The sequence below is a fragment of the Plectrocnemia conspersa genome, unplaced genomic scaffold (genome assembly GCF_051122295.1).
Source record: "Plectrocnemia conspersa isolate PC_06_02 unplaced genomic scaffold, ASM5112229v1 ptg000004l, whole genome shotgun sequence".
In the NCBI taxonomy this organism is placed as follows: Eukaryota; Metazoa; Arthropoda; class Insecta; order Trichoptera; family Polycentropodidae; genus Plectrocnemia; species Plectrocnemia conspersa.
The window spans coordinates 7,221,107-7,245,333 of NW_028277168.1; the positions used below are offsets into that span (position 1 = coordinate 7,221,107).

Below are 24,227 nucleotides of genomic sequence, written 5' to 3' on the forward strand. Positions count from 1 at the left end.
TAAAAGTACCGAAAGTTTGTTGTTAAATTTAAAAATGTTTAATAGTAAAATAAGTATTAAATTTTAATTGGAATTAAAAATAAAATATAATTTTTTTTTAATATTTATAACAAAAGTAAAAAAAGAAAATAAAAAACATAAGGAGTGAAATTTTTAGAATCTATCAAAATATGTATGATTTGAATTTATTATTTTACAGTATAAAAACTAAAAGTTTTTTAGTAAACATAAAAAAAAAGTATTAGTATAATAAATAAATACTAAGCTTATTATTTATATTAAAAATAAAATATAAAAATGACCTATTAACTTAATTTAAAACATATATAAAAATAAACAGGCTGTTAAAAACATACAGATGCGCGTGTTATCTATTCATAGGGCAATAAATATTTAATCCATTTTTTATGAAGAGTATCTTAATTCGTTAAGTGGTCTCTCATTGTGTTTCATACAAAAAGAAGAAACACTTTTTTTTCTTCAACGGTTAATTGATTATAATATGTTGTAATTCTTTTAATTATAAATAAAGGATTGGTTCAGTTGATAAACCCAACTAAGTATTTATTGGAATTAAAAATAAAATATAAAAATAACTTAATATGGTACTTTTAAACATATTTGAAAAATATGGTTGTTAAAAAACCAACAAAGATGATTTATTCAAGTTTATGATAAATTGATTAACTATTTTTCAATTTAAAAAGAAGCTTTAGAACAGGTCAACAAATAAATGAGCATAACGACTTTTGTTACAGAGTTAAATTTTGATTATAAGTTAAATTGCAACATATTTACAAAATATGTTTTATATGAAAATAAATATATAAATTAAACAATATATTAAGATGCAAACTAATATTTACCGTAAAATATTTACCGTAAAAATACAACATATATGTATATGTAGAACACCCATAATATTATACTCAAAAAAGTACATATAATTTTATACACATATCAGATGCATGGATGTATTATGTATGCTTTAATTTTAATTAAGTCCACAGTCGGAAAAACTCATATTTTTTTACTTTATCCCTGAGCTTTTCCATTTTGTTGCATATCATTTTTAGCTTTGAAAATCTGCAGACGTTATTTGTATAATTGTTTTTCACCCTTACTCCGAATACTAGCATTTCAAAGTTACTGTATACAAATGAACGTTTTGAATTAAGGATATCATTTAACAACAAACATGAATAATTCATACACAGCACATTAATAACATTCTAAAATAATCAAAACATTTCCAAGAATTATAGCATTAGAATTTTCGAACAAACATATGATACCATATAATATAATATGTGCATCTCTCTAATATTATATGATATATTATGTACTATATTATAATTTATTTACGTCAAAGAAGAAAATTTCAAGCATAAATTACGGTATTTGCAAAGGCGTTAAGGGATTTGTAAAACGTGTTTGTATAACATTTAACCAGTATGTAATAATAATAATATAAACAAAAAATCAACAAATATTATATACCTCGATTTACATTAAAAAATACGCGATAATTTCAACTCTACCATTTTTTTTTAAGATATTTTTTTAGATAAAATCAATTTTATTTACAGACTTTGCTTTTTGAATGTAGTGAAATACATATATATTATTTTTAATAAATATTTTTATAATAATATAATAAATTTAAATTGTTATTATCAATTTTTATGCTCCGATAAATAAATTGTAGTACAATTTTTAATACAAAATTCAAAAATAATTACTTGTTTTTAAATGTAAAATTTAAAATCTAGTAATTAGTTTTTTAATAGCATGTACATATTTGTAAAACAATACTTTACTTCTCACTCTATAATAAAAACTCTACACATCTTATTCAATCATTTTTCTTTAAATTAAATAATTTAAAATAAACTTAATAAAGTGTATACCGTTTATGAATAACGTCCATATAAGATCCACAGAATATATTTACCAACACCATGTATACATAAACGATCTCTCGTTTTCAAGCAGCCTGGCCTCGAAGTGAATATTAAATTGCATCGAAATGGATATGTTCGAAAAGAATCGAAGAACGCCAAGTTACCTGTCAGATTTGCGTCACATACTTTATGAGACTATCGAATATTCAATTTCAAGCGAACAAGAGTTTAAAACGCGAAATGATAGTACCACTACGTTTATTAAAATTCTACCCTTGTGCTGCTACGCCGAATGGCATACACTGGTCACATTTATTGCACATTGCGGGCACGTGACGCCACACGGAGCATCCCCTTGCATATCTTGGGCAAAGGGTTGCATGGCCTTTCGATCGATGATGGGCACGAATCAAAACCTAGATACCGTTTTGTAGAACCGGCTTGTGCAAACTGCGGTATAAATTATTCACTTGGCTCGGGAGCGAGGAGTTTACTGCCTTCGTGACGTCATGAAATATTAACCGCGACTCACTCTAAATCTATCAAGAAATTCCTTTTATTTCGTGATGTGTTCGGAATTCTGGATCGTTTCAGTCTTCGGTGAAATCGCATTTCATAGAAAATATGACATCTAGTGAGAAAGAATCACTAATATAATATCGAAAGTGTATTCGGATGTGTCATATTATCACTTAACAATAAGTGTTGTTGCTTACACCACCGAAGTGATTCTAAAAAATCTATCTATATACAACATGTTGGTTTAAAATATATATATATATATATATATATATATATATAAGTTTATGCAAATATTATGACTAGCATAGACCAATGATATAGTCACTGACTAATACCTAAAAGTCCTGTGTTGGAATCTTATATGAATTGAACTTTATAATTGAACCTATAGTCTATAAAAAAAATGCACTTAGCGTTATCTGCTTTCTTTATTATTATTCAACAAGAAACCGTTTTTAATTGCGATTTTTCTCATTTATAAATTAAACACATTTTTTTTATTTGGAGCCCGTAAAAATCTTAGTGTTAATCATGCTAGAACATATATTGTTTATTTGTGTCTTTTAAACATATTGTGGACAACCCATAACAAAAAATATTTTAAACATCAATTTTTATGTAATTTTAATAAAACACAAATAAAAAAGACTTTTAACATTATTATACATTATACTCGAATTTATTTTTTATTACAATTTATTTGCAAATCAATACCATATTTTATATGTAGAATTGTATGTTCCCTTAAAATTTATTCTTAGCTTTTTCTAACACATATTTTAGCTTATTAGCTGTTAACTATGTGATATGGCACTTATGGCTAAGAATGAAAACTAACAAGCGCGCGGTCAGAATCAGCACTATTCTTTTCTGACCGACTAAAAACTGTTTAAACGACGCTATTGATTTTTATTTTGGATTTTGCTATATTTAAAAACTGATTTGCCAAATACTACATCTATCTTGTATTTAGTAGTAAAAATAAAAATTAATTTATTTCTTTAACTAAAATATAAAATATAAAAAAATAGTTTTTTATGGATTTATATATCAGTTCACAACGTAAGGTTAAAAAATATGATATGGCACTTGAGAAAAAGAAAGAGAGTTAAATAGTTAACAGCTAACAAGCGCGCAGTCGAAATCGGCACTATTATTTTCCGACCTACTCAAAACTGTACTACTGAAAATGTAAGTTTTAACTTACAATATATTCTAAGACCTATGTGTTAATATATTAACGTATCAGGCATATCTGATTTTAAGGTAGTATTTGGCAATATTGACCTTAGATATAATTTCAATTAAAATAAGTAATAATACTATTATTTACAAATGAAATATTACATTATCATCTCTGCATGATCTCAATCCCTATTGTGCTTTATATTATCCAATTATATAATACATTGACACGAAAATCATCATACACGATCTTATGTAATATTCGTAAAGCAATTATGTCACGCACGTCATATTTGTACATCTAATACACAATGCTACTGCAATTGATCACGTCTTTGAACAATTAAGCTTAATAACGACGCCGCTTAAATGCATTAATATTAAATTGTTAATTCTTGAAAGACATTAAGACAATCTTCCTTAATATAAATACGATAATGAAAAAATATCTTTAAAAGGGATTAGGTACCAAGTAGCTCGCGGCGAAAAATCAACTCTGAATTACTCAGTAAATCCCATTTCTTCGGATGTCAAAACGAAAAAAGTCAACGAGGGAAAGTCAGAATCTGAATCCTCGCTTAATTAAAAAACTCAACGGCCTGTGGCGTAATCGTAAGAAATGATACATTTTATTCGTCCGTATTTATATGTACATACAATACATATAAATACGCACGATGGAGATAAAGATTCACCTCAACAAATTTTCCAGAAGGTTTAATCTTCCCCTTAACCGGCGACAAGATGAACAAGGTGAAGGCTCGTAAAATAATTTATTTTTCTTGCTGATCCCACAGAAGCTCCAGAGCTAATTTTGAACGCACGATAGGCCATAAATCGGAATCTCTATGACCAAAAAGTTCGATAGGCCAACTAATCCTGAACGAACACGGAACAGTTGACTGTCGAAGGATTTCCTCAATGATTAATGCCCTAGTGTATTGCTGAGGTAAATATAAAATAAATCGTTTTATGACAATATATTAAAGCAATAATTAAACGATTCTTATTTAAGAGATTGATATCAAAATAAAAAAAATATTTATGCACTTTATCAATAAACATATTTTTATAATTTAATAAGAAACGCCTAAATACAAGACAAAAATATTGTTAGTTCAATGTTTAACTCTTGATAAAAGTCTTATTGTTTTTAATTATTTTTCAGAAGCAATGATGGAACAATTTGATGACGAATATAATTACAATGTAGAATTGGTATATATAGACAAAGAGTGAATCTTCTCATGTTGAAGTCACTCTCAGCAAGTATTGTATTTTAATAAAGAACATACTACATAAGTTTGATGTAACTGAATAGCTTGAATTTGGCTATTTCTAAAGAGGAATGAAGACACAGAACAAAAATTGATTAAGAACCATGACGTATACATATTTTGCTACATCGGAATTAAAAATAAGCCACTCTTAGATATTTTGGTTATCGATTATTCCAGGAATGCAATCACATATTTATAATCATTGTAAAATGTAGTCTATTAGATAACATCCAAGAAACTACACATATGTATATTGCGAGTCGTCACTCGGAACGGAACGACATAGGTGAATTTTTTTGCTGCAATAATGTTTTAAATTAATTTTGCTGTAACCAAGCTTTTTAGTTTCATAACCGACTTCATCACAATTATTGTCACGCGATCGTCGTAAAAATCGTCGTAATATCCCCAAATATCAATAAATAAAAAAATACGTTTGATGGACATTAACTTCAATCTTCATACGTACTAAGTACTTATGTATATTACATGTTCACGTATAAAACATACCTAGTTCAGTCAAATCTAACGTATATGTGCATTAAATCAGAAGCAATGATAATGTTTATGTATTATCAAATGAAAAACTCACATTTCGGCCTCGGAGCCCGTTGCCGGGAATTCAAAATTTGAAGATTTCATTACGAAGATTGTTTTATAATTGTTTATCTAACTTAATCAATGTATTCTTCTTATCCTAAAAACAGTATGTATATATTTAATTTTCATAGTAATAACACGCCTAGTTAATTTTCAATCGGATTATTTATAAAAGTAAAAACTCACTTTCCGGCCTTGAGTCCGTCGCCGGGAATTCAAAATTTGAAGATTTCTTTACAAATATTTTTTTCTGATTGTTTATCTAATTTAATCAATGTAATCTTCTAATCCTCAACGCACTATATATATATTTATTTTCATAGTTATAACACACCTAGTTAATTTGCAATACGATTATTTATATTCAGTCAAATGACAAATTAATGAAAATTATTGCCGCGTAGCAAAATTTTGTTTATAAATAATAATTATTTAAAACTGTTGTCACGTTACTGTCGGCCATCTTGTTTTATATTTGAATGTTTATTTTTCATTGGTCGAAATAACAGAACGCATTACCGGTGACTCGAAAAGCAATGAAAGAAATTCAATTTTATTTTTATTATAATTAAATATATTTCTTTTGTTTACGGGTATTTTATAATTTACTTTAAACGCTATATAAATAATAATAAATAAATAACAAGAAAAATAATTATGAAAAAATACATAAAATTATCTCATTACTAAAAGGGTTAATTTAATTGTAATAAATCAAAAATGTAAGTTGAGAAATAATCCACCTTTTCAATTATAAGAACACAGTTTTAAATAAAACACAATGGCAACAAAAATTATAGTTGAAATTAAAAAACGTTTAATATAAATAATTTATATTTAAAAATATTCTCACACATATGTATATGTAATTACATTGTAATATATATGTATACTGCTTGTTTTTTAATAAAATGAAAGATACTCACATTTTCTTATACAATTAGTATAAAATACAACTCAAATTATTAAACAGAAGCACAATATTTTAGTTAATTTATATGAAAAACATTATGCTATTATATTTTAGCGTCCATTTTTCTTGTAATAATTTTAATTGGCATCTTGTCAATTGAAGAACAGACGTTAGGTGTTTTAAATGTTGAAAAATCAAAGGAGAATAATAAAAATAAAAATAATATATATGTTAATAAATTTATTCTTAAGAAAGAAAGTAATATTTTACCGAGTCTAAATTGAAAGCATTTTTATATATAATAAATGAAATATTATTATATATTATTAATATAAATACCTTGGTTATAATATTGTGGAGTAATTATAAAATTAAAAAAATGGTAAAATATGTTTACTCGTTATTATATAATATTAATAAATTATTTACAATATGAAAATAGATTTATTTATTGTAATTAAATTCTTGAACAACTATAATGTTTAGACATTAGAGAAACATTAAAATCTAATATTTTTGTAATATTGTATACATACATACCTTTAAATATTTAATTATAATCTATAAGTGTAGTTGGCTATATGAAAATGAGTAGGAAAATCTGCTAAAGTAGAGGGGTTTCTGAGTGTAAAAATAATATGTGCAAACACATTGCATTACAGTGTGTTTGTATATATATTTTTCACACACTGGTTTTGCCTGTTTCACAGTTGTGCTATTCAAAAGATAGTTGAACCATAACGTTGCTTCGGTTTAATATAACAACTTTCGTAATATACAATAGACTCGTATCTAGCGTTACTCGCATCTGTCGCTTCAATGCCACACTTGAAACTCTCAAAGAGAAAACACAATAAAATTTTGCGCACTCTAACTAAATATATATTGCCACAGTACTACACAAAAAAAATAAACTTCACATGTACTCGGCTAAAGGCACCACTAATTAAATCGCACAGATTGTGAGAAATGTGTTATTTTAGCGAGCTGACCTCTGCTCTGCTCTGGGGTGGAAAAATGTAGGTGAAAAAATTACAAGCGAATATGCATACAAAAAGTACGAACACGTGAGCTGAAGGCTACGCCGACCTCGTTTAGACCTCTCCAGACCCTTGGCGTAACCGGAGCCTTCAATTAAATTTTCTCAAAAAAGTTTTAGTTTTTCTCCTTTGGGATGCTCTTAATTTCAATATAATTTATAAAAATACTATAGCCAATAAACGACAAATCTAAATTACTTTTCACACTCAATTTATATAAATATATAGTATACTTGTATATATGTATGTTCTACGGCATAAAAAAAAACATTGACCCTATTATACTTGAGATACGTGGGTTGATCGAATCAGCCAGTATATACTCTTAACTTTAAACATTTACTCAATCAAATTAGACAGGTTCTTTTAGGTAACTGTTATATCATTTTATTGAAATGTTACAGTGAATTTGTATTACAAGTTAAGTAACATTTTCACAGGAGTTCTTATGAAATCATATTCGAATATATTTTTACTAATATAATTTAAGTAATAGCTTTAAAATGTTTATGAAATTAATTTGACAGTTGCAAAATATATATTTGCCGTTTAACCACAAACCAAACCTAGTTCGACCTAATTTAAATTCTAAAATTAACAACTACTTCAATAAATTTATTCATTTAGGTTAAATCACAATTTTATAAATATCTGATCATGTGAAAATACGCATTCTTGATCATCTGTTCATGAGCAAGTACAGTTTTAGTGATACTGACCAGTAAAGTTTTATGTTTGATACATTTCAATTGGCTAAGTTAATCAAATTATATTAGTAAAAATATAACTTTACTGATAATAAACATTCACTGTTACACATACAACAATATTATGGTTTTACGAATTAATTTTCACAGGTAAAAGTGTGTATTTTGCTTTCTTTATTAAAGAGATATGATATTGATTAAGAGGATCTCTAGATAGATTTATTATTGTTTCTAAAGTTGATTTTATTTTTGGTCGCTCGTCAAAATATTTTTTTTTGTAAATAGCTCAGATTTCTTAATCCTTTAGATAAACATATTACAATTTGTGATATAGCAGCAAAATATATTAAACCTACATACTCGTTAAAACAGTGTTAAATAATCAAAAAATATAGACAAAGGTGAACACTTTGGCAACCATTGCTACAAATAATGAAATAACAACGTTTCTTGAAATTACTTTGAAACTGTTTTATGGGAACAATAGGAAATGTGATTAGCCCTTTGAATCCTGAGCTCCTAAGTGATTTTTGACAAGGTAAGAATATTGGACTAAAATGGCAATTTCGACAAAATAGAAATTTTGAATTGAAATTTTTTTATAGTTTCTGATAATTGCATACACATTTTGCAGATCAAAAAAATATTTATTGCTTATAAAAATAATATAATATGTTATACCAATAAATCGCAGATGAGGATGTTTGTGACACAACGCACGCAGGAAATGTGTTCACACAGAATGGCCACTCCGACAATCAGCAACCGAAAGGTAGAAAAACAATAGTAATGTGCGCAAAATAAAACATATTATCTATTGCGCATCCTAACCAAACAAATAATTATTTTTTATCGTTACCTATGACGGATGAAATATTTCCAATTATTACCGCTATTCTTTGGTCACGAGATCTCTCTTTCGTTGTTTACCTTACTTTGAGTAGGGTGGTTTCCTATTTTGTTTTTAAAATGATCATTAGAATGACCTCTAAATTACAATAAATTGTGCATGTGGTTCTCCACAGCGCTGGTTTTGAAAATAAATTTCAGTGAGTGATACGTTTCTAAGAGTTTTTTTAAGAAACCCTCTTCTCTCCACCATGCGCCAGGGATATCAACGGTTTTGATCCACACCACAGGACCATGGATTTTAAATACTCGATTAGGACAGCGCACTTTTTTGCTTGCTTTTTTTTATTATGGCCCCACTAACACTCATAAAAATATAATAAAATACTATTTGAGTATTTTATAAAATCTATTATAAAATATTTTACTCACTATTTAGTCAATTAAGTGTATTTAATCTCGTTTTATGGCATTACAGATGATAGCGCAATTAGAAATAGTTGCGTGCTGACGCGTACGGTGAAATACATTGCCTTTCGCTCGCTCACGTGTAAAGTGACGAGAGTGAGTGAGAAGAAGTGGGCGTGTGAAACACATGTAGCGCACGCCCTTATCTCTCATTCACTCTCGCCACTTAACACATGAGCGAGCAAAAAGAAATATATACCACCGTACGCAACTAGTTGCGAGAGCTATTTATTCTTTGACATTTTATATTTTGATTTAATAGCTTGAGCAAGTTTTTTGTATATAACATATTCTATTGTATAATTAATCCATATAAAATGCTTTTATATTGGACGATTATATTTATAAAACTCACCGAGCAATAATTATATTCATGTTATAATAAATAATTTACGTTTAAATTAAAACAGTAAATAAGTAAATATGTCAGTCATATTTAATTCAATATGTATCACACTCTATATATCAAATTAAACATATGAGAATAATTAATTCTAAAAGGTATATGAAGCGTTATATTGATTATGAATATTAATGGTAATAGTTACCATATAATTAATAACAAATACACGACAACCAACTCAGCTAGATTTAATTAAATTAACCTGCTTTGAACATTAGGTAAGGCTCGGCAAAGATCAAATTTGACATATTCAACTAAGTTATACATATATGACAAGTAAATTTTAATATATAATGGCGTTTATATAATATAATTAAAAGGGCACTAGTGTCTCGCCGATGAGCCAATTAGACACTTATTGAGCGCAATATAACGTAATAATTATCAATTATATCCATTTTTTTGTACTAAAATTTGCATGCGTGCACAAAAGTAATAATAAACGAATTTGAGATGTAAATTTATGGTGATTTGCGCCCAATGAACTGTAATATTTATTACATTTTTGGGTCTAGCAAAATAATGCTGTTTTTAACCTATTTTTTTTATTATTACTATGCTAAGATCGATAGACCAGATTTAAGGGGTGACAAGTCACAAAATCAAATGACCCTTGAAGTAAAACAAGAAAATTTTATATTTACTGTATATATAATATATTTTTTATATTCAAAAAAATATTAGGAAAATTGACTTAATATATTTTTTGTATACATTCGTTATTGAATTGTTTTTCTTCATAACAAAATAATTTATAATATAAAAAAATATTTAAATTTTAGTAACTATTTTCAACAATACGCTTTTTACCTGATTAATTAAAAGAATTTAAAGCTAAAAATAAGATATAATAGATGTAACACCTTTTATTTTTTAATAATACAAATAACGGAATAATACGCCTTGATTTTAAAAATAACTGACCGTTTCTCAAGAAGGAAAAATAGGTGCTAGTACTATTTTTCCTGGCCCACAATAGCTACTTAAACTTAAAATTACATTGCTGTCAGATTTATGCAAACCAAGACTCGTGCACCTGTTCAACGGTGCGATGAATTGATAATAAAGACGGAATAGCGTAGTCCGTAACGTCTCAGAATAGTAGCTCTGAAGTTGCGGGTTCAAGCCCAGGCAGCGGCACGCAAATTTTTATTTATTAAAATGCGCTATTATTAAAAAAACAGCTCTAGCTGTAGTGACATCTATTGATTATTAATATATAGCACATAATAATTTATAATTAATAATATATAGATAAATACTTACTTGAAGGTATTTATTATATCTGATTAAATTACTCAGTTAGTACAGATTTACCCCGTGGTAACACATTGGGCTTACGCCTGTCAGGGTACAACGAAAGATTTATTAAAAAATGAATAAAATAAAAATCTAAGTTAGGCTAAGTTAGGTTACCCTAACCTAGCCTAACACAACATATTTTTATGTAGGAGGTATGTAGAATTTTTTTAAATTTAGGTACATGTGTGCTTAATTTTATAAATTTCAGTATAAACAAGGGCAGTCTTCTTTATTATATATTATTACTATGCTAGTCACATGTTGTATGTATTGTGCGTGTTCTTCTTAAGTTCAAATTAACAGTAACTAGTAAAATATTTTTTATTTTAATGGAGTTTTTAAATAAAATCACCGCCACAATTTTTTATAAACGACAAAATATATTAACGTAATTTACAATAAACAGCACAAAATGTAGCAAAAACAAAACGTTACTTCTCAAAATATATATATTAAGACAAATACATCGCACAGCGTGCTCGTCATTGATTATGAACGTGACTTTTCCAAGGCAACGAGAAGGTGAAGAAAATTCGAGTGAAACATTTTCCCCCTCGTCGAGAAACGCCTTACGAAATCAAGTGTTCTTTAGATTAAGCACAAGAGTCTTTAAAGCGCTCATGAGCGCCATAAAATTTAATTAGGTTAAAAATAAAGCGTCATAAAAATTTTGGGTCAAAGTCGCGTACCTAATTATTATTTATATTTTCAACCCCAATTCTAATAATAAAAATACCTTAATTTTAACTATTTTATATGTATAACTATGATGATGGGCGTCGAATTGTCTGTCGAACTTAACGGTTTGATCAATACGTCAAACGGTGTCATGAACATACGAGAACAGAGTAAATTTTGGAAATTTCAAAATTTACGTGGCAATCTGCCATTGTTTTAAGATATTTATTGTTATGTTCAATTTGTACCGTGCGTATGGTCTCGCTTATATTATATTTATATGGAAAAAATCGATGTTTTACATTCTGAGGGCAAACACGCCTGCTTCTCTTTCGTTCTATTATTGAAGTTAAATAATGAACGCAGGTTATTGAAAATGCCCGCTTTCCGAGCGAAAATTCTCAAAGAATTTATTGTTGGCACTACATTTTACTTTTTCTGAATTGGAATGGAAAAAAAACACTCGATCATTATAAGTAACAAATAAAACGCCGGAGCGGTTATGGCGTGTTAATACTTTACGAAATTTCAAGTGTTATTTTTTGCCGTTTTATATTCGACGGCTTCTATTCTTTGAATTGAATGTTTCGACGAAATCTGAGGGATTGATTTTGGCGAGTCATACACCATATTACGTAGGGAAAACAAAAACAATATATTGGAACATCAAATGCGACATGAAAAATTCAATTGAAATTCACGCTGGCACGGAGCAAGTTCGTGATGGGAAACTTTGCCATTTGGGAATATTAAAAAATAATTTCATGTTCTAACTTATTTATGTACATACGTGTAATGTAATTTAGCCTTATGAAATTCACGTGCACATAAAAATACGTATTCCTTACTAAAACACAACAACAGATTGATTTTTTATTGTTTTATATTAAGCACACTGTAGATTTACCACTTTTTTTAAATTCAGAAATACAACAAATAACATTTATTTTAAATAACAGATGTAATGCCTGCACTACACTCTCTGAAAGTTGGGCAAGGTTGGCCAAGGACGGAAAATATAGTGGGTTACTTCTGTCGAGTTTAGTTCTGCCCGCTCTAAAATTTCTCGTAACTTGTCCGAGGTTACCGAGAACAGGAGGTAAAATGGGGGTAATTCAGTCGACTTGGCCAGCTTCGAGCGCTTCCGAACATTGTCGGCAAACGGACAGAAGTTAAAGAAACTGAAGTCGAAGCTGCTCTTTCGAGCGCGAGCGGTGAGATACTTTCTCTTTCGCTCTCTCACGTGTTAAGTGACGAGAGTGAGAGCGATAATGATATGGTTTTTCGCAAACTGAGATAGAACGAGTAGCTTGGTTCAATTTCAGTATGCGCGTAGGCGTCCTATGATTAACACTCAGGTCGAGCGCTGCATCGTGGTCACGTGGTCAAGTGATAATACCAAGAGACTCTAACTGATATCTTTGAATATTTTGGGCAACAAAAGAAATTAATTATCTTTTTTTTAGTATATTCTTCTTACATAACTCGTTATTATATTTTTTTTCATATAAAATTAAATAATTAAAAAATAATTAGTGGTACTTGATTTTGTTAAAAAAAATAGTTTCGAATATCCTTATGTATTTTTCTAGAACGGTTTATATAAATGTCACACCATAACGAATTCTTACTTAGAATCGATGGCGACAAATTCTAGGATAGTTACAGATGTGGTGTTCGTATTTTGAAGTATCATTTTTATGCTTTATGGCATTTTGCAAAAGCTTTTGCGTAAATTGAATATTTCACTGATATTGTATTGATGAGTGCTCACACAAACTTTTATAATTATCAGTAGCGTAATTTTAATAATATAACAATTTAAAAATTGCCATTATTTTACACGTTTTTTGATCGCTGCAATTATGCCAACTGTATATGACAGCAGCCACCGTGCGTACGTCATTCACGCCCGCCGTCCGAACCGCATATGAAATTTGTGACAGTGTGGCCGCTACTCGGAAGTCGGCGACCTTGGCCGACTTTAGTTGAACTTCGATTCGGATAACTTCCAGAGAGTGTAGTGCAAGCATTGCTAAAAGTTAACGTCGTATTCGACAATAAAATACTGACCCGAAAATTATCAGAGAAATATAACTAAGGCAATTTGGACATTTTTACTAATATTTTTTTCCTTCAAATTTTATGAGCGTCTCATAATTTTTAATTAGTGAAAGAAAAATATTATCAAGCAGAAAATTATCCACTATTAACAGCAGAGATTTTGCGAATAAAAGCCAATATTTTTCAAATCTAAAAAATTCGAAAAGGTTGCACAATAATAATTTATGAATATATATTATTGCCTTACATAAAAATAATCACCTGACACACAGTTCTAGCTTGTTCAACGATAGCAAAATACTACCTAAAACAAAATTTCCGATTAGGTACTAGGTTAGGTTATGTTGATGCTGGGAAAAATTTCAAAATCTTAAAATCAATTACAGAAATGTAATTGTTAATTTTCTTCAATATTTAGTCTAGATATAAGTATCTATAATTGAGTAGTAATAATTTTAATATTATTATTAGTAGTAGTAGTAGTAAATAGTTTAAAATAGCAGTGAAAAGTTACGTTATGTAATTTCAGGAAGCTCTAAAATATTATATATATATATATTATTTTGCTAAGAAATCAAATATATAATTGATAATAGATTAATTCATTCATTGATTTAATATATTAATATATAAGTGCTCAAAATACGCATACAATACAAAGCTCGCGAATCGAATTATTCATTAATCAATAATACATTCAATTCGATTTATGGAAATCTTAATAATTTGAACTTTGCCTTTAATCTAAACCCTTTGTCGTAGATATTATTCCAATAAATATGATCTAAATATAATATATTGTGCGTATCTTGTAAATCCTATTAAACATATAATCAAAATGATGAATAATTGAAATACTACCAACTGCTTTAAATCCGAATCAATACAATAAAATATGAATGTAAAAGAATATATAAGTGTAATTTGCTCTTAAATTCATGGAGTTAGTAAAACAACATTTGTAACTTTAACACTGGTATAACAATGTAGTTTTAAAAGTACATCCCACGCGTTCCATTAATAAACATAATTACCTACGTACCTTTCTCGTTTAATATCAACATTAAAGCTGTACTTTGATGTGTCAAGAGATTATTCATAAATTAAATAAAATACACAAAATATTTATTTACATTTTAATGATTTCAATACAACTAGGCAGTCGAAGTTTGTGCATATTTAGATGTCGGTTAAAACGAGACAATGAGTTGTGAAGATCGGTAAATGTACAATGTATATAAAACCATCTTTATTGCGGTATTCTGCAAAGCTTAATGCATCACCGCACTGCAGAAAACTCTCAGACAGTGTTAACTAAGATAAGATAAATATTAATGTAAATACTGGAATTTTAATTTTCACAATTTTTTTTTTTTTAATTTTATGATTATTTCAGTTATTATATATAACGTTTTAAAATCGTATCTTTATATATAGTTTTTGATTAGTGCTACTGTGACCTATTTAACGGCAATAGTTAACGACAGAGCAAAATCTATTATTCTGTGAAACTATATATATATATATTTTAAATCACTACAATTCAGAGAAGCATTTCCTATATTTTACGTAATTAACTTTTCCGCGCACGACTTTAAAGAAATATAAGCATAAGTTAATTTACATATTTTTCTTATTTAAGAGTTTAATATTTGTAATATTTAAATATTGTTTTACAAAAGTCTAATCTTTGAACTGTGTCACATAGAAAATCACAAACGTTAACCAAGAAAAAATTTATGATAAAAAATCGATATAAAATCTTTTGTCTACCAGACACTTCTGGTCCTGTCAAAGCGATGGTCTTGATCTTAAACAATGTTAGGTCTAGATATATAAATATAATGATTACTTACAGCCAAAAGTTTGATGGCATGTATGATCTGTTTTTTTTATTAATGTTAAATAAACAGTTCCTAAGGCAAAAAAAAATACAAATTCAAATTCAATTATAGTTTCACGTTCTTTTGTCTTGATTTTTTAAAAATATATAATATTTAATGAAACAATTTATTTTTGGGCTACAAATTTACAAAAATTTAATAATCACTAACCTGTGATCAGCCACAGCTCTCTCAGGCAATCGTCCCTCGAAGCCTGAACACTGGCTCTTCTTTGCTGTTCGGGTCCCGACTCCAGATGATGAAACAGAAGAGCACCCAGAAGTATGTAGCACACAACAGCAGTCAACAGGCCACTCTGAGAGCAGAGGAGCCTCAGGCAGAGACTTCCTCTAGGCATGGTTAGGCTTTCACATTTATCAATAATTTAACGTATAATTTAACTGTTTAACTTTAACTTGACACGAATACCGGCCATTTTTTAACACTTTTTTCCAACTGAAACGCGAAATGTGTTCAATATAACTATCTATATATATATATATACACAGCAACGTATCTTTCGAAGATGTTAATTTGCTGTAATGAATGGGTTTCGCCAAAAGCGAGAAACTGTACAGCACCACCAAAGATCAGTTCTATTCATAAATACATTAAATAATAATCTAATTACATCGCTAATTAATTAATGTGTGACGTGTGTGTTAATATGAGTTATTAGTACAACGTTTATATTAATTTATTAATGTAATTTGCTTCAAATTCACAATGAGTTTAATTGTATAAGGGGAATCATTTTGGCACAACTTTATCGGCGAAATAGTTTAAATGCCTCAATGGGATATTTCGTATAATTGCCTACAAAACTAGGTACTATTATGTTGAAACGTTCGTTTTAGAAGCGGCCGAAATATTCGATAATAACGATGTGTATAAATTTGGAATATTAATTATCAGGGACAGTTGGCTCAGGATTTGGGTTTATGTGCATTTGTATATGTATGTATATAATAATATTATTGTATCTATTGGATATAAAGAAATAAATTCATTATATTTAAAAGTGTAATGACCGAAATATGACCAATATATATAGCTCTTAACAACATTAGCTTAGATTTTACAGACATTGATATACGATAGATAAATTACTGCTACACTTGATTTTTATGTTTCAAACAAGTATTGTCGGAGACTTATACCGGAAAGACCTGAGTTCGAATCTCATATGAATTTTTGTGGTTTTCAATTTCTATCGTGTTATTTAATGTATTTCTATTAATTAAAATATATTTATAATTCCGAATAATTAGCATTGACCAGATTTTCTTAATTATTCCAAAACATTTTTATACATATTATGTATAAAAATGTATTAAATAATGAGCTCATTATGAATATCATATATGTATAAAATAAAATAAAAATGTTCACAGAAAATATAAGAGCGTAAAGGCATATATTGTCTCTGATCGTTTAACAATTTAGTAACACTGGATGATTAGGCTATCAAAACTTTCTTGAAAAGTGGTTGAAAACAAGAAGTTTACAAGCAAATATGATATTTTTTCTGATTATTATGGTCGCTCCCAAGCAATTATGATGCAATGTGTAAAAAACTGTATTTTAAATCCACTTTTAGTATACAACTCTTAACTATTTTAATAATTTATAAATATGATAATAAAAATTTGTTAAAAGTACGTTACAAAAATATATTAAAAGAAAAACATATTTGTGCGACGGGACCATCCTTAATCGCTGCGACGAAATTTGTCACAGGAATTATTTAAAGATTTAGAACTGCTGTATCAATAACGATTACGGAAATATTAGGCTAAGGATATTTTATATATTTTCTTTTCAAAAATAGCATATGTACATAAATAAATATTTAGCTAGATGTTTTTTTTTTCCGTATGGTACTTAATTACAGATTTTAGTTAATGTAACTTATTTTTCGTGATTTAAAAATTAATAATTTATAGAAAAGTCTGATTGAAATTAAACATGTATTTTGTTGAAATGACGCTGCTATTTTTTTAAGCACTGCGAAGGAAACCCAACATATCAATTAGCAAAATTTCTTTTCAACATTGACTTAAAAATAGGTTAATTCCAATTCTTTATGGAAATTATACGGTTGTGAGAGTTTCAAACACATGCACAATTTGTTATAATTTAGTGGTCATTCTAAAGACGACTATGAACACACAAAAAAATCACACGTCCTTAAGTAAAGCCACAGTAATTTATATAACAATGGAAGAGAGATCTCGTTAATAATTTGGAACATTATACAGTGATTATTGCGCAAACGAAAATTGATCACAGCAAAAATTTCAAACATTTCTGATTATAGATGATCAATATATACATATATGTATATTTAAGAATAAGTACATATGTATAAAAAAATAATGTCTTAATTTATAACATATGTCAAAATGATTTTAATTTAAAAATATTTTACAATTACATTAGTAATTTACATTAGTATGATACACTTACATTTTCAATAATTACACAATTTTTTACTTAAAAATAGAGAAAAATATTAATTAGTTGAAGTTAAAAGCTAAAGATATCTTACAATCAAAAAATCACCTGTAATTTTTGCTTGTACAATAATTCGGTCACCCTGAAAAATTACTCATTGTTTGGAAAGGATGTGTGCTAGACTATAAATTCTATCTTGCGCAAAATAATATTGTAATTTTAGCATTTGGTTACCATTATCTGGAGTGGCCATCTGGAAAGTTTTTAGAGTGCTTCACCGAAATCACAGCCAACAATAATACAACTCGACACGCCAACAAAGACTCCCATTTCAAATCTACTGCCTGATAGCGGCATCTACATTTTTTCATACATGTTGTTATTTATTACCAACATTACCGACGTCTATTTGGCTGCAAAGTCAAACTTTTTTGGTCTCAAAACTGATCGTGAATATGTCGATACATTGTGTCGCGATCCACTGGGATATACTAGTGATCAACTTGTTGACCAGGCCTGGTATATAATATATTAGATTAGTTTCACTCTATATATATTATATGATATAACGTATTTTATATTATATATATGAAAGGTCGTCAATGCTTTCGATTAACCAAAAGGCGGTTTTTAGAGTTGTAGATAGTCAAAGCATGCACAACTTTATAAGCGTGTTGAGGTTTTAAAGTCGCGTTACTTTGTTGAGGTTCAACCTATGCAAATGCAAGGATAAGCCTATTGTCGCGGAGACTTTGCAAAATTAGGCAAAACAACCCGCTTTTGCCTTGCAAATATTGATATTATAAGCAAAACCTTCGAGGGCGAATGTAAAGCACCGGCACGTTCATAAATTACTGTATTTGCGACGGTAAACGTTTCGACGGTGCTTAAGGAGCTCTCAAAGACTCAAAGACTGTGTATTGTGTACATATTATAAATGTTAAGATATATCGGCACGTTAAACATGATGAATATTAAATTAGCATAAAAGCGGCAAGGAAACGGGCAATATTTGACATTCGCTTATCAGTGTGTATGGTTAGGATTATGATAATAAATTACGTAGAGGTATTGATGTTAGGAAAGCAAATATTCAATTCATAAGTGGATTGGTCTACTTATTTGTTTTTTAACGATTTAAGCAGTGATTTCATAACATAATGATTTTATAAACTTATGATGGTATAAGTATAAAATAGATAGAAATGTATAATATATTATAAACGCGGTTTTTTATCGAAAAATATATGAGTAATGTAGAAAGTAAAAAAACATCGATAACCAGGTTAATGGCTTCATGCCAAGGCACTACATATAAATGATTACCACTGTTTAAATTTACGATTATTTTTCCCTTCAATAATATTAAGCTCCTCAAAAATCGTGAAAAAAATATGGCAATGAGAATGAACTTTTTCACTTTAAGTATTTTTTTAAGTTAACCCCTAATTAACTAGAATTTGTATTACCTTAAGCGTATTTTCAAGTTTATTGTGTTATGTTGACTAGATGTAATAAAAAATGATTTTACTAGATAGTGTATATGAAAAGTATATACACAGCAAAAAAATCAAAACCTTATTGCTAGTCACATGAATTAAATATTTGGACATATTTTTTACAACACGTGGAAAGTATGGTTGTTAGTCTTTTAAATACTGATTACCATTTATCAGTCAGGTTTTTATGTTATAATATATGCATATATTGATGATATAATTAAACATATCCAAAAAAAGTAAATATAAAACCCAATATACATAAGATCGTTTAATACTAATATTTTTTCGTAGCCCCCTTATTATTAATTTTTTGTATACTACATAATAATCGTTGTAAAGCAAATTTATTTTTACCACAAATTAATATATATTTAAGTAATGATATTTATGTTTTACTCTTATATCTCATTTCTTTAATTTTTTCTCTCTTCAATTAGTTACAACTGCTATTTTTAAATTCCATTATTTTATTGATTTCAAGTAATACAATTTATAATTAGAAAAATAATTGTTAAAAAATGGTTAAACGATTAAAATGGAACATAGTTATTCTTTAACAAATTGTTACATGAACAATAAAATGGAACTTACTTATAAAAGAAATAGCTTAATAAAAATATAATAAGCAGATTATATGTGTATTATTTATTTTAAGATATATGTATGTAGATATAAACTAAATACACATCCATATAAGATCGCTTTATACTGATATTTTTTTGTAGCTTATAATATATTGTGAGTTAAATTAATTGATATAGGTATTAGGAAAATATAAAAATCAATATTAGATCGTTTTATACTAATATTTTTTCGTAGTCCCTAATTATTTTGTGTATATCACATAATAATCCTTGCTTAGTATTTTTTTATAAGCACAAGTTGCTAAATATATAAGTAATGATCTGTTTTATATTTTACTTTTCTATCTGATTTCCTTAATTTTTTTCTCTTTCCAATTAATTACAACTGCTATTTTTACATCCCATCATTTTTATAATAATACTTTATTATGTATTATATATTTTAATAAAATATTAAATCAATTAAAATGTAGCTATTTTGATTTTATTTTTATTTCAAATTAAAAGTTACATGATTGTACAAATCTACTTTAACAAATTGCTGCAAAAACAATAAAAATAAACTTACTTATGAAACGTGCTTTAGAAATTTATAAGAAAACTAGAATCATATTATATATACGTATTAATTAAAGCAAAAATCACTTTTTGGAAGTTTTAGTTTCATAGTACAATATATAGTAAATATAAAACTTATACATCTTAATAAAATCGTTTTATACCAAAAAAATCGTAAAACCTAATTATTTGTATGTCTCTAATTATTACCAAGTTAATAAACATATAAATAAAAACACACGATTTTTAACTAAAAATTTAAACCACTTTTTGCAGTTACAATTATTAAATATATAGGCATATTTTTTGCACGCACCATACATTAAAAAAGTATGGTTATTAAGTCCTAAAAAGATTTTGTATTTTATCTTAATTCATCTTATCTTGTTTTTACTGTTATTTCTACTTTATATTATTATTTTCTTCCTGTAAATAAGAAAATGGTTAAAAAAAGTATATATCATATTTTTTGTATTTTTTAACATAAACGTTTATGTCAAAAAAGTTTTTAAAATCCTTGGTGATATGTGTTCTATAGCACATCTATAGTGTCGTAATCAAATATGACAACAAAAATTTCAACGCAAATACTAATAAATAAAAGATCAAGTTATAAACGAATGATTATTTTTAACCCTATATTACGTATAATTGTAGGTATACTTTATATTAAACGTATATGTATATTAATATGAATTCATTATAAATTTTATTTTATTTTTTTAGTAATGACTTAGTTTATGTTTAATTTGTTATTTATTGCTATACTATTTTATTTATATTTTCTCTTTATTGAGTCATAACTGCTATTTTTTTATTATATTATTGATAATCTTGTTTTATTTCTATCAAATGTTTATTTTAAATAAAAATATTAAATATTAATATTTGTATATATTTGTATATTAAGGTACTTTTGCAAAACTAATTATATAAATAAATTTATTTTTAAGTTTTCTTGTGAATCAATAAATAAAAAAAGCATAATTTTACACTATTGCAAAAATAATATAAATTTTTTCAGCATGAAATAATATAATATTTAGTTAATTATAATTTTTGAATAAATTTGCTTATTATTTTTCATAAAAATATTTGAACTATTTTCAGATAATTACTTTTAAATTAACCGAAATATTTCACCATATCAGAAATAAAAATCACGGTTTTGAAATAAAATTATTATGATAGGCTTTCAATTGAATAGCTTTCAATCATAATTTATTTTTAAATTTTAACAACTTTTTAAATGAAAAACATATTTTAATTTTTTTAATTAATAAAATTAGTATTACCTGTTATTAAAATAGAAAAGTGAACCAGCAAAAGTTTAATGGAAATCAATTAGAAATTTTAGAATGCTGATTTACATATTGTATATGTGTCACAAAAGTTGATAAATATTTAACTTATTAATACGAAAAATAGCTAAATATATATATTTGTTAATTAAAATTTGATAAATAATTATTTCAAAAAAATGATAAATATCTTACTAGTGCTCTTATATTTTTTATTTAAAATTTTAAATAAATCATTTATTCTTTACAATAGATTTACGAATTACCTAATATTAAAATTATTCAAGGGATATGTCCTGTTTAATATATGTCTAATTTGATATTTTACAGATTGAATATATGTATATGTTGTTTAAATAGAAAAGCAGTCATCTACCATTTTCACTGAAAAAAAAGTATTTAATTTCAATAGAATACACTCTTTTATTTTATATATTTATCTGTTTTGAAGGTTGTACTTTTTTCTAAGCAGCTTAATTATCACAAAACTTAGTTTAAATAACATGTATTTATCTCAGTTCACCTTATATATAATACATATGTATGTATGTATACAATAAGACACGTATAACTTAATTTCTGAAAAAAAAACAGTTAGGAAAATGACCACTTTTGTTATTAAATAATTTGTGTGTGCGTTTCAATTGTATATCTCTGATTGTATATAATAACCATATTTCAACCTTAAAAATACTTAGTGAAAGTTCACTATTTATAGTTCCATTATATTATTCACTTTCAAGTTTTTTTTTATTTAATGTAAAAATAACTGTAATACTTTTTATTTACTATTAAAAGTTTGTGTACTGTTAGTGCCCGTTTAACTTGTATTCTATGCAAAGTATCGAATCGACAAGTTTTCCACCGATCGTAGCTCGCCCGTAGTCTACGTCCTACCCTCGTAGCGCGCGAGAGTAAACTAAAAGTGAAGCTACACGAGCGACCGAAGATATTCAATCCCTGCATTTGCGCCCAGCAAAAATATCACGTGGATTTTACTGAAATGAACTTCTAAGCATAGACATCTAGAAAGGGCGTCTGAAAGTATCTAACGGTAAATGGTTTAAATATTAGCTTTACTTTGAAGATAAAATATATAAATGCAAATAGTATTGATGGTGCAATGTTTATATATTTTGTCCTGATCAAACGATCTCGGGTTTATTTTTATAAAAAGTTATTTGTATTATCAGTTATAATTATGTTTATTACAATTTTCATCTTGAATTTATTTAATTACTTAAACGTGAAGCGCTCGTGGCTTTGTTTGCGTTGCGTAAAATCCATTCGTCTTCGAAGATCAGATTGAACTCTGGATTTCTGGACAAAGACTGGTGCTAAGTGGGAAGCGGCTGCTCCCTCGCTAAATATGGTGCAAATTCGTATGAAGCCTTATGTTTCCAAAGTTGGATATAACTAGTTAATGTTCTTAATAAAGATTTCTGACGGAAGTGTACTCCGAATGGAAGTAAATGATGTGCATTTTGTATGCGTTTGTATGTATATTTTTTTTTTTTTGCTTTGCCCACTTTATTTTTATTTTTATAAGAATCATTCAAATAACCGTTAAGAGTTTTACTAATTTGATATTTGCAACGTCAATCGTCATTTCCGACAGTTAAACAAATACCCATGTCAGAAAATCAGAAGAGTAGGAATATGAAGATTTTACAAGTGATGTATCTTTTTATTGCATTATGAAATGGTTATCAATATACTTATGCGAAATTGTAAAATTTTGAAGATGACTGGTTACAAGATTTAATGTTCCTGACTGACCTAATGGAACCTTTGCAATTTTTAAATTTAGCGCTACAGGATAAATCTTTATTAATCAATTTAAATTAGACTTGACAGCTATGGATTTACGATTTCCCAATTGGTACTCCCTGAAACGGCAGCTAAAGAAATAGAATTAGTAGAAATTCAAGAAGATCACGTTTTGAAAATACATACATCACAAAGCAGCTACATCTACAATAGAATTTTGGAAACTTGTTGCAAAATCAAAGTACCCCATCCTAAGA

General features: G+C 27.4%; 1 protein-coding gene across 1 annotated transcript in view; it reads right to left on the reverse strand.

Annotated features, from left to right (window-relative positions):
• The window catches only part of LOC148235766 (uncharacterized), a 171,197-nt gene extending 154,864 nt beyond the window's left edge, over positions 1-16,333 (reverse strand). Inside the window, exon 1 of the mRNA XM_088184773.1 lies at positions 15,970-16,333. Coding sequence (XP_088040899.1) covers positions 15,970-16,156 — 187 coding nt within the window. The 5' untranslated portion in view covers positions 16,157-16,333. The remainder of the gene's footprint in view (positions 1-15,969) is intronic.
• Between the last annotated feature and the right edge of the window lie 7,894 nt (positions 16,334-24,227).